Source organism: Myotis davidii, unplaced genomic scaffold (genome assembly GCF_000327345.1).
Source record: "Myotis davidii unplaced genomic scaffold, ASM32734v1 scaffold390, whole genome shotgun sequence".
Taxonomy (NCBI): domain Eukaryota; kingdom Metazoa; phylum Chordata; class Mammalia; order Chiroptera; family Vespertilionidae; genus Myotis; species Myotis davidii.
Genome location: NW_006282748.1, coordinates 596,783 through 612,553, shown reverse-complemented (window position 1 = coordinate 612,553; position 15,771 = coordinate 596,783). Strand labels below are relative to the sequence as shown.

The 15,771-nt window shown below is 48.6% G+C and overlaps 1 protein-coding gene across 2 annotated transcripts in view; it reads left to right on the top strand.

Moving 5' to 3' along the window:
* The first annotated feature begins 9,133 nt into the window (after positions 1-9,133).
* Positions 9,134-15,771, top strand: part of MATN2 (matrilin 2) — a 100,402-nt gene continuing 93,764 nt past the window's right edge. For both annotated transcript variants that reach the window (XM_006753182.2, XM_006753181.2), the window contains exon 1: positions 9,134-9,297. In XM_006753182.2, the coding sequence (XP_006753245.1) occupies positions 9,156-9,297 (142 nt within the window). In that variant the 5' untranslated portion in view covers positions 9,134-9,155. The remainder of the gene's footprint in view (positions 9,298-15,771) is intronic.

The window sequence follows — 15,771 nt, the reverse complement described above, 5'->3', positions numbered from 1 at the left end:
CCGCCGCGGGGGCGCCCGACCTGGTCTCCATGCGCCGAGGAAGGGAGACTTGTTGAGCCGGCCAGCCGCGTGGATTGAGCCGATCCCCGCGCCAGCTGAAGCGCCAGCTCCCCGTCATCGTGGAGAAAGGACAGGGAGGGAGGGCACTGCAGGGTAGTGGCTAGAAACCCCGATAGTTTGGAAGGGGCGGAAAAATGGAGACTCTCTCTGGCCAAGGTGTCCAGGACTGGAAGCACGGGAGGGTGGCTCCTCAGGAACTCGCCCGCCCACCTGCACACAGTTCCCAATCGCCGTGACCGCGGGCGCGAGGAGGCATCCGCACCAGGTGCGTTCAACCGGCCTCCCAGGTGCGGGGCCGCCGAGAGACAACCACGAAGCTGCGCCGGGCTGTGGTCGGAGCAGGGGCTCTGAGGTTGGCCTGCCCAGGTGGCCTGGGTTAGTCACTTTGGAGTTACCCAGCTCCTTTGGCCTCAGTTTCCTCATCTGTTTAATGGGATAGTACCCACAGGGCTGTGAGGATCAGCCTCAGAACAGTTCCAGGTACACCCTAAGGTTCGGGGGTGAGCTCCATCACCTGTCTTTCCAGAAAAAGCCAGCAGTTCCTCGAAGCAGTCACCCCTCTCCAAGCTCAGGAGGACGGCCTCCCCCTGCGTCCATGAAGGCGGCAGATAAACCGCATGCGTTTAACTGGAGTTTTCCATGAGGAGTCCACGCTTGCACATTTCCCCCTGCCTGCTTTCAAAGTGACAGCGTCATAAAACCCTGTCCAGATACCAAGATGGGTTTATGGTTTGCAAAGTTTCCTCTCAGGCCCTGACTCTTGGTGCCTTAGACTCACTCCCCCGTGGAGAAAGCAGAGGCTGGAGGCTGTTCACCCTCTATTTCCTTCTCTGTGTATATGGTTATCTGGGCCGGTAGAATTCGGCCCCGGCCCCCAGTTTGCCAGGCTGCAAGACTCTTGGCTTCCGGAGTCCACCGCCAGGCAAACTGGGTCCACTAGGGCCTGCGCTCACTCGCTGGAGGTGCCAGCGTGGGGCCCACCTCCCAGGTCCCTCAGAGGGTGGTCGTGCCAGAAGCTCTTACATCGCTGTCAGCAAGAGGTAGTTGCAGTGAGGCCCAAGATTTAAAGAAAAGGAGATAGATGATGGCCCCTTGAAAGATAGAGAAGGAATAAGAAAGTTGTTGAAAGTTCTAGAAAGAAATCCCACTGTTTGCTTAGAAACAGCACTGACTGGTGCCTAAGAGAAGGCAGAGGGTGAGGCCGGGGTGGGGAAGGGGAAAGGGTCAGGCCCCGGGACAAGCAGGCCCAAGAGGGTGTGGTGGGTGCAAACGCTGGCCTTTGCAAGGTGTTGGGTATGAAGCGGGGTGGCAGTGAGAGAGGACAGGAGAGAACCCCAGGGTGAGAGTTGAGTTTAAGAGCCGTCAATGAACACCATAAACTGATGAGCAAAAACAGAACCAGAGTCATAGAAGCATCGAATAGTCAGTGGTTGCCAACCTTTCGGACCTCACAGACTACCAGTGGTCTGTGGACCACCAGTCGGTGACCACTGGAATAGACTGTCCAACCTATGAGGGAGGGCAGGGGGTGGGGGTGGGGGTAAGAGATCAACCAAAGGACTTGTATGCATGCATATGAGCATAACCAATGGACATAGACGGAGGGGGGGGCAGTGTTGAAGGCATGTGCTGGGTGTTGGGGCAGCCAGGGAGAGGTCAATGGGGGAAAAAGGAGACTTGTGAAATACATTAAATAATAAAGAACTTAAATTAAAAAAAAAAAAAAGAGCAGTGAGAGCCCTAGTGCTTTCCTGGACCTTGGTCTGCAGCACATGCCCTGTTGAGAGAGCCCTCCCCTGGGACTCCCCGTTCTTGGGGAAGTGCAGGAGCCCGGCTGCCTATGGGAGTAACTGGGGAGGCTCAGGGGAACAGGGGGGCTGAGGTGCCAAGTTGGGAGTGGACCATGGCATCACTGTTGCTAGCAAACAGGCCAGGGAAGCCCTTCCAGGAACCAGTTTCCATTGGAGCTACAGCCATGAGGTCACTTTGAACCTTGCCCTGTGGCTCAGCAGACAGCCACCACTGCCTTACTCAGCAGGGCTCTCGAAAGGGACTCGGAGGGAAAGCCAGGGTTGGCTCCATCCCAGAGGTCTCTGCTGTTGTCGTCTGGAATAAGTGGGAATGATGGTGACAGGGATGAGAGGTAGCGGGGGTACAATCCAGACTACGTTGACCTTGGCACCAGAAGGACCTGGGTTCCAGTCTGGGCCCTGCCAGTCACCACCTGTAAGGATTTTGAAAAGTTGCTTAAACTCTCTGTGCCTCCGTTTTCTTATCTGTAAATAGGGACTAGGATTGTTGGAAGAATTAAATGAGTTAACACACTAATTTAACTGAAATACACACGTGAAATACTTCGTGCCTGGCTGAGAATTAAGTGCTCAGTATTTACTAGCTATACATATTATTATCCGAGCCTCAGTTGTGTAATCCATCAAATGGGCGTGCTATTATCTGTGCCCTAGGATTGGTGTGCGGGTTAAATGAGATAATATGAATTAATTCACCGGTGTGTAGTAATGCTCAGAGTGAGTAGGTTGAAATTGAAAATTCTACCAGAATATCTGCATGTAAAGTCAGTGGCAGAGCAAGCATTTTTGGAAAGTTCTTCGAAGAGTATTGTCAGAGGAACCTTTATCTACCGTTGGAGAGAGTGGCTCACTCCCCATTGGAATCCCCCATTACTGTTTTAGGTTATTGCCTCAGTTTCCTATTGCTGCTGTAAGAAATTACCGTAAACTTTGTGCTTAAGAACAACACAAATCTATTCTCCTGCAGTTCCGGAGGTCAGAGTCTGAGATGGGTCTCCCAGGGCTAAAAGGAAGGTGCTGGCAAGGTTATGTTCCTTCTGGAGGCTCTGGGGGAATTCTGTTCCCTTACCCTTCGGCTTCTAAAAACTGCCTATTCTTCTTGGTTCCTAGCCTCTTCTCCATCTTCAAAAGACAGCAACTTCCAATCTCCCTGTTTTCCTCTCCCTTTCCCCTCCTTTCTACCTCCCCATCTTTCTCTTTCTCTCCCTCTCTCCTCTCCAAAGACCTTGTGACTATACTGTGCCCACTTGGATAATCCAGACTAATTTCTCATCTCAAGGTCTTTCATTTAATCATAGCTGCAAAGTCCCTTTTGCCACATAAGGTAACATATTCATCCACCCATTATCTCAGTTGTCATAACTCAATCCAACCAGCAAAAAGTAAGGGGCATTGTGTAGAGCTACTGGGCTGGAATTGAGGGTTAATGTGTGTGTGTGTGTGTGTGTGTGTTGGTGGGGCAAGTTCGGGGAGAGTTGTAATACAGGGCCGGATTATGGGGCTTTGACTGATAAGCTAAGGAATCTAGATTTTTATCTTAATGGTATGTGGAAGTCACGGACAGTTTTTGAGTAGGAGCGTGAGAAGCATGATACTGTGTTGGGAAGACTGAATTCAGTGCTGGTGCCAGATGGATTCCATAGGAGAGACTTAGACACAGTCTGTTAATGAGGGTTGTGTTCAATGTCAAGTTACAGAAAAATGTACGTGACAGTGGCTTCAAGAAGGAAGCTTATTTCTGTGTTGTGTTCTAGAAGTCTGAAGGCGGTGTGTCCGAAGGGAGAGTGGGGTCAGGGACCCACGCCCCTGTGCCTCATTGCTCTCACCATGCAGCCTGCCTTCCACTTCCATGGTGCCTCGTGGTTCAGAATGACTGCTGGGTCTCCAGCCAGGATGTCCTCATTCCAGCCAGCAGCGAGGAAAAGGCTAGGATGCTCCTGTCCTAGGAGATAGTCACTGGCGTCGCCAACCTTCAGGCAAATACAGTAGAGAGGAACACTCGGGGTTGGCCTTGGCAGTTGCCTGGTGCTGAATTGGGCCCAGTTTGCTGAAACATTTGATCATCTTTGTTTGATCAATAAATGTGTTAATTCAACTTTCATCTGTTTTTTTAAAAATTTATTTCTAAAATTCAGCGCCCAGCATGTGAGGAATACAGACATGACCAGGTGCAGTCCCAAGGACCGGCTCACAGTCTAGGCAGGGAGACCGATATGGCAGCAAGGAAAAGAAACCAAGTGTTCCCAGTCCGGTGGCTGAGCAGATGGGGTTATCTTTACAGTGAAAGGACTTGAGAGGAAGATGACTTGGTCACTTAACTAGCTCTGAGGCTCGGAGACTGTCTTTCTGTCCGTGAATCTTAGTGTTCCACCCATTAATTTGCGAACTTGTCTACCTCACAGAGTGATTGTAGGGACCAATCAAGATGGAAAATATACAAACGCCCAGATCATTGCCTGGCCCGTAGTAGGCACTTAAAAGACATTAGTGTCCTCTGTCCTTTCTCTTCCTGTCCGGAGGCAGAGTTTACCGCCTCGTAGATGTCGTGCCCTCCTTCTTCAGGATAGCAGGGTCGTACCTCCTCTGCTCAGCCACCAGACGGGAGACTGAGAGCCTGAGATCTGTTCCAGGCCACGCCTCTCATTTTAAGGCTCACTAATGAAAGCCCAGAGAGTTCAGTCACTCAGCTGAGGTCACACATTGTGTGGAAACCGAGCCAGGCCCACAGCACATAGGGTTGGTTCTGGGGGACTCTCCTTGCCTGTCAATGTACTTGGAACAGTGGTGCTTAGAAGAACCCACGGCTAAGCGGGTCAGAACAATCTCCTCTCCCTTCCCGGACCCCTTGGTAACGCTAAATGACAAGACTCATTGTCACAGGGAGAAGAGGAAAATTGCTGAAACAAAAGTCAAAGCTGTTGTATTTTTAAAAACTATTCTCTCCATGCTCCCAAACGCTTTGTATGGAATCTGTTCAGATTGAATTAACCTCTATTTCTCAGCACAACAGTTCTCCCATGCTCCTAGATAAAAAGAACTGGTTTTTGAACATCATTCTGTTTTCCAGTTAGAATTGGCTCCTGTTCTACACATGCTACCAGCTTCAAATGCCAAACTGAGAAACAACTATTAATATCGGCTACATGCACTGACATGCACTGACTTATTTTTTTTCTTGTTTCACTGCAATTGTATTTTTAAAAATATGGTGTTGTTTTTTAAAATTGATTTCAGAGAGAGGAATGGAGGGAGAGATAAAAACATCAATGATGAGAGAGAATCATTGATCGTCTGCTTCCTGCTTGCCCCCTACTGGGGATCGAGCCCACAATCTGGGCATGTGCTCTGACCCAGAATTGGACAGTGACCTCCTGGTTCATAGGCTGATACTCAACTGAGCTACACTGACCAGATGCATCACTTTATTTATTTATTTATTATTTATGTCTTTTTGAGAGAGAGAGAAACATTGATGTGAAAGTGAAATATTCATCTGCTGCCTCCTGCACACCCCCTACCAGGAATTGAGCCTACAACCCGGAAATGTGCACCGACAAGGAATCGAAGAACTGTTACCTTTCAATGCATGGGGAGGACACGTAACTGACTGAGCCAAACTGGCCAGGGCTGGCATTGCATTTTTAAAAAAATCTATCTTGTCTGATATTAATATTGCCATATTGGTTTTATGTTGTCATGTAAACAGTATCCTTGTCCCCATTCCTGTAGTTTCTTTAGATACCATTTTTGGAATATAACTTATATACAGCAAAATTCATCACTTTTTATTTATTTATTATTTTTTAAATATTGAGATTATTATTAGTACAGATGTCCCTCTTTTTAACTCCCATTGTACCCTTCCACCCGATTTCCCCCCACCCCTGCTCACCCCCCTGCCCCAGGCCTTTGTCACCCTAGTGTCTGTGTCCATAGGTAATGCACATATGCATATAAGATCTTTGTTTAATCTCTTCCCGCCCTGCCACTGATTCAATTTTATTCACTAGTTTATTCTGTTCATTAGATTTCTTATTTGTTTATTTTTATTTTTAGATTCAATTGTTGATAGGTATGTATTTGTTGCCATTTTGTTGTTCATATTTTTGGTCTTTTTCTTTTTCTTCTTCTTCATCTTCTTAAAGAATACCCTTCAACTTTTCATGTAATACTGGTTTGGTGGTGATGAACTCCTTTAGCTTTTTCTTGTCTGTGAAGCTCTGGATCTGACCTTCAATTCTGAATGATAGTTTTGCTGGGCAGAGTAATCTTGGTTGTAGGTCCTTGTTATTCATCTCTTTGAATATTTCTCCCGTCTAGCCTGCATAGTTTTTGTTGAGAAATCATCTGACAGTCGTATGAGCATTCCCTTGTAGGTAACTAACTGCTTTTCTCTTGCTACTTTTAAGATTTTCTCTTTGTCTTTAGCCCTTGGCATTTTAATTATGTGTTTTGGTGTGGTCCTCTTTGGGTTCCTCTTGTTTGGGACTCTCTATGCTTCCTGGATTTGTTTTGGGGTTCTCTGCGCTTCCTGGACCAGTAAGTCTATTTCTTTCACCAGATAGGGGAAGTTTTCTGTCATTATTTCTTCAAATGGGTTTTCAATATCTTTCTCTTCTTCTGGCAGGCCCATAATTTGGATGTTGGTACGCTTGAAGTTTCCCAGAGGCTCCTTACACTATCTTCGTATTTATGGATTCTTTTTTCTTTTTGCTCTTCTGGGTGGGTGTTTTTTGCTTCCTCATATTTCAAATCATTGAATTGGTTTTCAGAATCCTCTAGTCTGCTGTTGAATCCCTATATATTATTCTTTATTTCAGTCAGTGCATGCTTAATTTCTGACTGGTCCTTTTCCATTTTTTTTGGAGGTTTTTAGAAGATTCTTTTTTAAAAAATATATTTTATTGATTTTTTACAGAGAGGAAGGGAGAAAGATAGATAGCTAGAAACATCGATGAGAGAGAAATATCAATCAGCTGCCCCCTGCACATCTCCCACTGGGAATGTGCCCGCAACCCAGGTACATGCCTCTGACCGGAATCAAACCCGGGACCCTTCGGTCCACAGGCCGACGCTCTATCCACTGAGTCAAACTGGTTTCGGCTTTAGAAGATTCTTGAGTAACCTCATAACCGTGCTTTTGAACTCTATATCCAATAGTTTGCTTTTTTTCCATTTCTTTCATTTGTGGTATTTTTCTTTGTCTCTGCATTTTGGCTGCTTTCCTGTGTTTGTTTCTATGTATTGGGTAGAGCTGCTATGTCTCCTTGAGTTGGTAGAGTAGCCTTGTATAGTAGGTGTTCTATAGGGCCCAGTGGCTCAGTCTCCCCAGTCACCTGAGCTGGGAGTTCTAGGTGCACCCCTTTGTGGGCTGTGAAGTCAGCCACTGCCTGGGGCCACCCAGCAGGCGATACAGAGAGATCAGCAGATTCCTTCTCTTTGTATCGGGTTTGGAAGTGCCCAGATGAGACCCAGCTGTGAAACAAGGCAGGCTGGTGCTGGTGCCGGGTCTTGGGTCTTTTATTGATAAGTCTGGGGCTTCCTGACTCAGCTGCAGCTTGTTTGAGAGTATTTAACCTGAGCAAGGACAGGCTATTCATATGCAAAAGCTGCTGCAAGCAGCTTGGGTGGGGTTGTAAATTGGATGAGGCAGGGTTTTAGGGAATCACCAGGGCGGAGCAAACAGAAATGGCTGCCAGTCAGCCCTGGGACCTGGGGGGTCCCAGCATGGGAACAGTGATCTCTGTGAGCACCTCCATCTGGGAGAAAGCTGCCCCCAAGTTCCTGCCCAGATGCCATACAGTCCAGTTTCTCCTTGTATGTGTCTGTGTTCCCCAGAGCCTCGCACTGGTACTGGAGCTCAGAGGAAGCAGGACTTTGTAAGTTCAGTTCATGGTACCAGCCTTTTAAGAGGAATAGCTGGGTCTCCAGCAGCCTCTGTGTCACTGAGTCCCAATCCACACTGTTTTTTTTTTTTAATTTTTTATTACAAAGGGTATTACATATGTGTCCATTTTTCCCCCTGCCCTAGACAGTCCCCTAGCCTCCCCTATCCCCCAGTGTCTGAGTCCACTGGTTATGCTTATATGCATGCATACAAGTCCTTTGGTTGATCCACACTGGTTTTATAGCCTGTAGTTCTTACTGTCTGTAGGGACTTCTTTTCCCAGCTCTAGGAACCCAGGCTGGGGGTCTGGTGTGGGGCTGGGATGCCTTGCTCCTGTGGGTGGCCTCTGCAGAGATGATTAAAAAAGTGGCCCGCACCTCTGTCCCTCCTAACCAGTCTCAGTGTGCTTTCTTCTTTACTCTCTAGTTGTACGACTTCCATTCAGTCAGTTTTCCAGCGGTTCTGGATGTTGGTTGTTCTGTATTTTAGTTGTAACTTTGATGTGGTTGTGGGAGGCGGCGAGTACAGGCATTTATCTACCTGCCATCTTCCTTTTTTCCTCAGGTTAGAATTCGTTATGTACATGAGACCTTTTTACTCAACATCTGGTTTGACCCTATTCTTCTCTTGTCCCTTAGCTTCTTTGCTTGTTTAGTTGTTCTAACCGCCCCCCCCCCCAGTGTGCCAGGCACTATTCCGAATGCTGTAGTTACATGTATTAACTCATTCCATTAACTAATATTATCCCATATTCCCTTAAGGCTTGGGAAGGTTAAGTAGCTCACCCAAGGTCACACATGGCAGAGCCAAGATTCAAAGTCAGGTGGTCTGGTACCAGGGCCTGAGCCCTTCACCACTGCGCCATGGTCTCTCTTAGGAGATGTGTGTGGGAGGCGGAGAGGCTGGCCCTGTGATGTGACCTTATGCTACCTATACATGAATCCCTGGGAAAATGTATATATATTAATTTGTGCCATTCACTATTATTAGACGGAAAGAATATTGTCACTTGGAGTCTTCAGATATGGTTTTCCCTTCTTCAAATCCAAGATCCAGAATGGGACTACGAATAATTGATAATAAAGTTAATTGCGAAGTAACTTCAGGATAGATTTTTTTCCCCTTACAGTTTTCTGTTCAGTCTTATAGTGACCAAAGTGAGGAAAAATCCCAGCTATGCGTGCCCTGCTCAGAGTACCTACCAGTGGGGGTTGGGTGCCTGCGTTCTTCAGGCTCACACACACAGATGGTGTTTTACGTACCCGTGGCCCGTGTGAAACACGAGAAGACGGGGAGGCAATCTGCTGTACCCAGAGTCCCAGGAGACCCAGACATCTCACCCTGCCCCCTTCTCCTGTTGTGTTTGTCACAGCCACGCCCCCTTCCAGTTTTTGAAGATGGAAAAGATGCTGGTGGGCTGCTTTCTGCTGCTCCTCGGGCAGATCCTCCTCCTCCCTGCTGAGGCCAGGCAGCGGCCACGCTCCAGGTCCATCTCCAGAGGCAGACACTCGCGGACCCACCCCCAGACGGCTCTGCTGGGTGAGTGACGGGGCACCACCTGCAGAAGCAGGCCAGCATGGGTGGGGAAGGCACCCAAGTACCAACCTCCCCTCTGTCTTCGCCAGTCCAAATCACAAGCCCTTTCATGATGAGGCCCCTGCCCCTGGACCCCCGGTTGGGTGTGCTAGGGGAGAGCGGATCTATCTCACTGTCCATGAGCGCATCCTGAGTTGTACACGGGTTTTCAAAATGATATGACGTCTTTTCTAGTTCAAAGTCTTCCATTTAATCGGAAACTCATGATTTTTCTCTAAGATGCAAGGGCAAGATTTTCCATCTGTAAAGGTCCCTGTTGGACTTCTTTGGATAAGGGTATTATGAGAATTTTTTATGGTATTTGTGCAGCTAATCTGTGTTGCTAATGCTCCACTGCTTGGCAGCATGCGGACCAAGCAAGGGGCGTGTGGGAGACGGGAGCGGGCACAGAGAGAGGTGGGGACGTCATGAGCCGAGCGGAACAGGAAAAGGTCAGGGGCTTTGATTCCGACCCAGAGAACATGTTTTCTTCAGGTGAATTTTTTTCTTTCTCTGAGAGAAAGGAAAGGTCACGAAAACACACAGAATACAGATGAATTGTTCCCGGTTGCAAATATGGGCTCTGGTAATAGGATGTGGGGATAATGGGAAGGTTGGCCAGTGGAAGAGAGTGGGTTTTAGCGTAGACCTGGGTTCAAGTCCTGGCAGATAACATACACTTAGGTAGGGTGATCTCTTTCAAGTTCATTTTCCTCATCCATAACATGGGAGGGTTAATGCTGTCCTTGGAGTATTTTTGTGAGGAGAATACCGGGGTGGGCAAAAGTAGGTTTACAGTTGTAATATAATACAATCCTATATAATACAATTCTATATAATAAAGATGTAATATGCAGATGGTCATTACGCCTTGACACGTAACAACCGACTGGGTAACGACTCACGGATCAGCAGGAGGGTGGGGCAGCGAGCTATAGGCAGGCATTGGAGAGCTACAGGAGGGGGCAGGACAGCAAGCTATGAGGGGAGGCAGGGGGGCGGGAGGAGCTACAGGAGGTCAGCGCAGCAGGCAGAGAGCTACTGGAGGGTGGCAGCCAGCTGCTGATGCATGGATTCGTGTGAGGGACTACTAGTAATAAATAATGATACAAGAATAAACTCAGTATTTCACATACTTACAGCTGTAAACCTACTTTGATCACCCCTATCTATGTAAATTGTAGGTATGCAATGAATAATAGGTTTACCAGGACTATCATTCCGGGAAGTCATTTTCTGAAACTGTTTTACATGTACATGCTCTTGACCAGCCGCTGAGAGAACCGCCTGGTTGCCTGGTAGCCTCTGTGTCCCAAATTACTTGTCTTTCTCTGACTGGCTTATTTCACTTGGCATAATACTCTCCAGGTCTCACCATGCTGTCTCAAAGGATAAGAGGTACTTCTTTTTGACAGTTGCATAGTATTCCATTGTGTAAATGTACCAAAGCATATTCCTTCCCTTGGCTCAAAATCAATCAATCAATAATTCTCTGTTACACACACACACACACACACACACTCACTCACTCACTCACTCACGCCCCAGGGCCTTCCCCAGTTGGTAGCATTCACTGCCGTCTTTGGCCCTTAGCTCAGGCCTGAAGTGGAAGCCCCTGACGTGTGAGGTAAGAGCTAGAAGCTGTTTTGCCAAAGGCATGAACCCCACATCCGGTATTGCCTCCTGCTTCTTATTTTGCCAGAGAATGTTTTGAGGACAAATAGTAGGATGGAACATGGCACATCTCCCTGCCCCAGGGAGTGGGCCCAGGGCTCGACTTAGGAGCACGGTTGAGTAAGTGAGAACCAGGAGACTGGACGGCAGACACGCGACCTTGGCCTGCATTCGCAAGAGCACTCTGCTCTTGGTCTCGCTCTGACAGGGCACAGGGCACAGAGATGGAGATGCCATGCTTGTTGTCGTCCTTGCCCTGAGTTTGAACAACCATCTCTTCGTTCTTAGAATACGGTATCTTGTGTTTTATGGGTGTTTGCTTTTCTCGGCCTTCGTTTCCTGTTCAGAACATTGCTTAGGCCATGTGGCACTTTTTGTGTGGCCTCTCGATTCAGGTCGGAGTTCCTAGTAACAACCTGAGTCAATTAAGAAAATATAAGCCCTGGCTGGTTTGGCTCAGCGGATAGAGCATCGGCCTGGGGACTGGAAGGTCCTGGGTTTGATTCCAGTTAAGGGCACATGCCCGGGTTGCGGGTTCGATCCCCATTGGAGGGCGTGCAGGAGGCAGCCAATCGATGTTTCTCTATCAATTGATGTTTCTCTCTCTCTCTCTCTCTCTCGCTCCCTCCCTCCCTTCCTCTCTGAAATCAATAAAAATATATTAAAAAAAAGAAAAGAAAATATAAGGCAGTGATCTGCTCCTTCTGTGAATGATTACAGGCGGCTCGAGGGCGGCCTGTGAGGCGGGTCCACGGGGGCTTATCTCTCTCTTCATTCTGTTGTCTGGACTTTCTGGGGTTTGCACATGCAGTGGGGGAGGCAGGCATGTAAAAAATGGTGGATTTGGTGGACTGTGTGCACGACAGTAGAGGCGAGCTAAGTGACAGTCCACGCTGCCTGCTGAGGACACAGTAAAAGGCAGTGGTTCTCAGATTTTTAGTCTCAGGACTCTGTTACACTAAAAAAATGATTGAGGATCCGAAAGAGCTTTTGTGTATGTGGGTTAGAGTTCAATCTATCAGGACTTACTGGATCAGAAAGAGACACAGAGAACTTCAAAGACTAGTAATTAATTAAAAAATACCAAGAATAAACTCGTAACATAACCTATCATAGAAATAAGATATTTGTATAAGAGACAGTATTTCCTAAATTTAAAAAAATCAGTGAGAAGAATAGCACTGTTCTATACTTTTACACATCTGTTTCATGCCTGGCTTAATGGGAGACAGCTGGGTTCTCATTTCTCATCCATTCAATCTGTTATGAAATGCTGTTTTGGTTGGACTACATGAAGAAAATATGACCCCACACAGATATGTAGTCGGAAGGAGGAGGAGCATTTTAATATGTTTTTCATATAATTGTGGGTATTCTTGTTCGATGGAAACTAAAATATGGCAAATGGTAGGTTGAACTGTGGAATCTAAACCATCATTAAACTTTTGCTACTTCTACACTCATTAGACAGGCAAACATTGGTGCCATTGTAAAAATAGTTCTGAGCTCATGGACCCTCTGAAAAAGGCCCTGGGGACCCCGAGGGGTTCCCAAAGCGCAGTCCGAAACGGCTGGTTTAGGGAAGTGTTCCTGGTGAAGGTTTTGACAGTGTGAGCCCCCAGGGTCCAGGGGGCAGAGAGGAATGAGGATGGAACGTGGAGGCGGGACCTGGCCACGCCATGGGGATGTCAAGCCTGCAAGGTGGGTGGTCTGAGCTGGAGACAAGCCCGGAGGAGGCTGGCACCAGATCACGTAGGACCTGGGGTTCCCACAGAGGTCAGGCTCCATTCCGCAGGGGTGGGAGCAGGCGGCGGTGTTGATCACCGCTTACTCCCTCTCCACCCATTGTGCCTTCCCAGAGCCTGGCCTCCCTGGGCTCTGGCAAAGGCCAGGGAGAGCCTACAGTTCAGGTCATTCGGAGAATGAATGAATGAGCACTCTCCAGCCCAAATCTTTCTAGGCAGCCATGCTGGCAGGTAGAGTGGGAACAGCAGGGCCCCTGTACCCAGAGCATTTGCTCATGGCAACCTCAGAGTCTTCCCCTCTGCACCCATCCCCCATCCTTTCCAGTGGCACGGCTGCCCTCCCAACTCCCTCAGCCCCTCCAGGTGGGGCCGACTGGAAGTCATGCTGCTCCCACACCCCTCTAATGACTGCCTGCTTTGCTTGTGCACATTCTCTCTTTATTATATCACTGACACATGGGGGTGGGCCTGTCACCAGGGCAACCAGTGAGGGCATATCAGCCTTTTTTTCTTAATCCTCACCCAAGGATATGTTTCTTTTGTTGATTTTAGAGAGAGAGGAAGGGAGAGATAGAGAAACACCGAACCTGCAACCTAGGCATGTGCCCTGATGGGGAACTGAATCTTCAAACTTTTGGTGTATGGGACGACACTCCAACCAACTGAGCCACCAGTGGGCCAGGGCATATTAGCCATTTAAAAAATTTTTTTTAAAAAATTGATTTCAGAGAGGAAGGGAGAGGGAGAGAGAGATAGAAACATCAATGATGAGAATTGTTGATCAGCTGCCTCCTACTGGGGATCGAGCCCGCAACCCGGGCATGTGCCCTTGGCTGGAATCGAACCCAGGACCCTTCAGTCCGCAGGCCAACGCTCTATCTGCAGAGCCAAACCAGCTAGGGCCACACATCAGCCTTTTTGAAACCTTCACCTCCTTGCCCAAACTCCCACTGTATTCTAGACTCCCGTCAGTCCTGGAATGTACACAAACCGTCCGCCACACTTCCACCGGCTGGCTCTCCCTGTTTCGTCTGTGTTTTACGAGGTCTTATTGACATGCGTGTTCTTTTCTAAATGTACCAACCTAGCTCATTTGATTTCTTCTAACTTCGAAACCTTTTCCTTCTGATGAGTAGTGCCTATGCAGAATTCGTTGTTTGTGCAGTAAGAAAGCACTTGTGAGGCTATGACAGTAGATTCAAGAAGTGGGAGGTGAGAGGAGGTCAGTGGGGGGGAAAAAAGGGACATATGTAATACTTTCAACAAAAAAGATTTCTTTCAAGAAAAGAAGTGGGAGGTGGAGATTTAAAAGGCCGCTGGCCCCACAGTGTGGTCAGGGGCTAATGGAAGCTGAACCTCCTGCAGCCCCCCTCCTCCCTATACACACTGCTAGGAAACATCCAGAGGGGTTGGGGGTGGCAGTTAATCCAGAAGCCACAGAATTTAGTGACATTTCTTCACAACAGTTAATTTGTTACTAAAAATAAAGCGAATGAAGACAGTCTGAGAGCTCACTGTCTGCAGCCCCGGCTCTGCTGCTTGGAAGCCACAGGACACGATGAGAAGCTTCTTTCCGTTTGTGCACCATCGCTCAGTAAGCCTGGCGTCCACACACGGGTAAAAGCGCGGTGTGCTTCAAGGAGGTGAAACCGCCTCGATGAGCGAGGCCATGGAAGGAGTTGGCTGCCTGGAGGATTAAGTGTGAGAGTGTCCCGCTCTGTGTGGCCCTGCAGATGTGTGCCTGGGTTGGGAATTATTACCATTTTCAAGCATTGGCCGCTAGAGAATGAGCTGCTACTTTCTCCAACAGTCCCCTCATTGGCATTGGTTGGCGCCCTCAGTGAGGGAGGAAGGAGGGCAGACGCTAGAAGCCAGCAGAGCTTCTGGCTCCTGGAGAGATGCCCACTGAGGCCACCAGGCTCATGCCCTGAAGCCACTTTGTCAAGGTCAGAACTTTCGCCTCCTGCCCTGAGCTTCCCCAGCGCCCTCTTCCTTCCACCTGGAATAGTTGTCCTGGGCCCAGGCCTATGATGAGCCGGGGGCCAGGTCAGATGCCACCTCCTTCTGTTCCCAAGCCTGTCAGGTCAGGGACCCAAGGCAAGATCCTTCCGCCCAGTGCCATTCGCACTGATAGAGGAAGACTGAGCTTGGGAAAGCAGGGCGGAAACTTGATTCTTTGATCGAGACTTGGAGAAGGCACCTTCTCCCCACCCTGTGTCCTGACGGGGAATTGAATCTGCTTACCGGCTGTGGGGTGGTGAGCACGTGCGTAGCTGCTCTTCAGTTGCACGCAGCCCTTTTTACACACGATGCCATCTTCATTTTCGCTCTGGCCCCTTGGTCTTTGCGCTTAGCCCTCTTTGTTTTGTGGTTGGAAATCCTTTTCAGTTCCTGTAAGCAAGTGTCGTTCATGACATAGTTTAGGTGTTGAGAAAAGCTAGGGGCTTTTGGATGACAGCCTGGTGACACTTTCTCTTGCAGCCAGTCTGGACCCTCCCAGGACCAGGACCAGCCCCCCCGCCCCACCCCCTACACGCTGGGTCCCTGCTGAAGCGTCAGCTCTGCCTGCCTTGCATTCCAAGGCATAAGGGTGGCATGTGCCTAAGGGGGAATTCCGCTTTTGGTTACTTTTGCACTCACCTCATTTTTACCGCGAGACTGTAAACCCTGGAAGATAGGGGCCAAGTGTTTTCCATTGCTCAGTGCACATGTGGAGGGCACGCTCATTTACTGCTTAGAAAGCTGAGCTCAGAGAGGCTGAGTGATTGGCAAAGTTGTCAAGGCTTCTGCAGATTGTCCGCCAATGGTCACTGGTGCTAAATGACACCAACAGGAATCCCCAATTTGGGGGGCAGTGAAAAAGGAAACTTTATTCCGTGCAAACAGCTCAACTGTGACAAGGCTGTGAAAACAGCATGGCTGGAGGTGGCCCTGGGAGGAGGTGGCCCTGGGGCCAGGCCCCTTCGGGCAGACAGCTCTGCTTTGCTGGTCTGCTCCGGCCGCTCCTGTCCACTGCGTC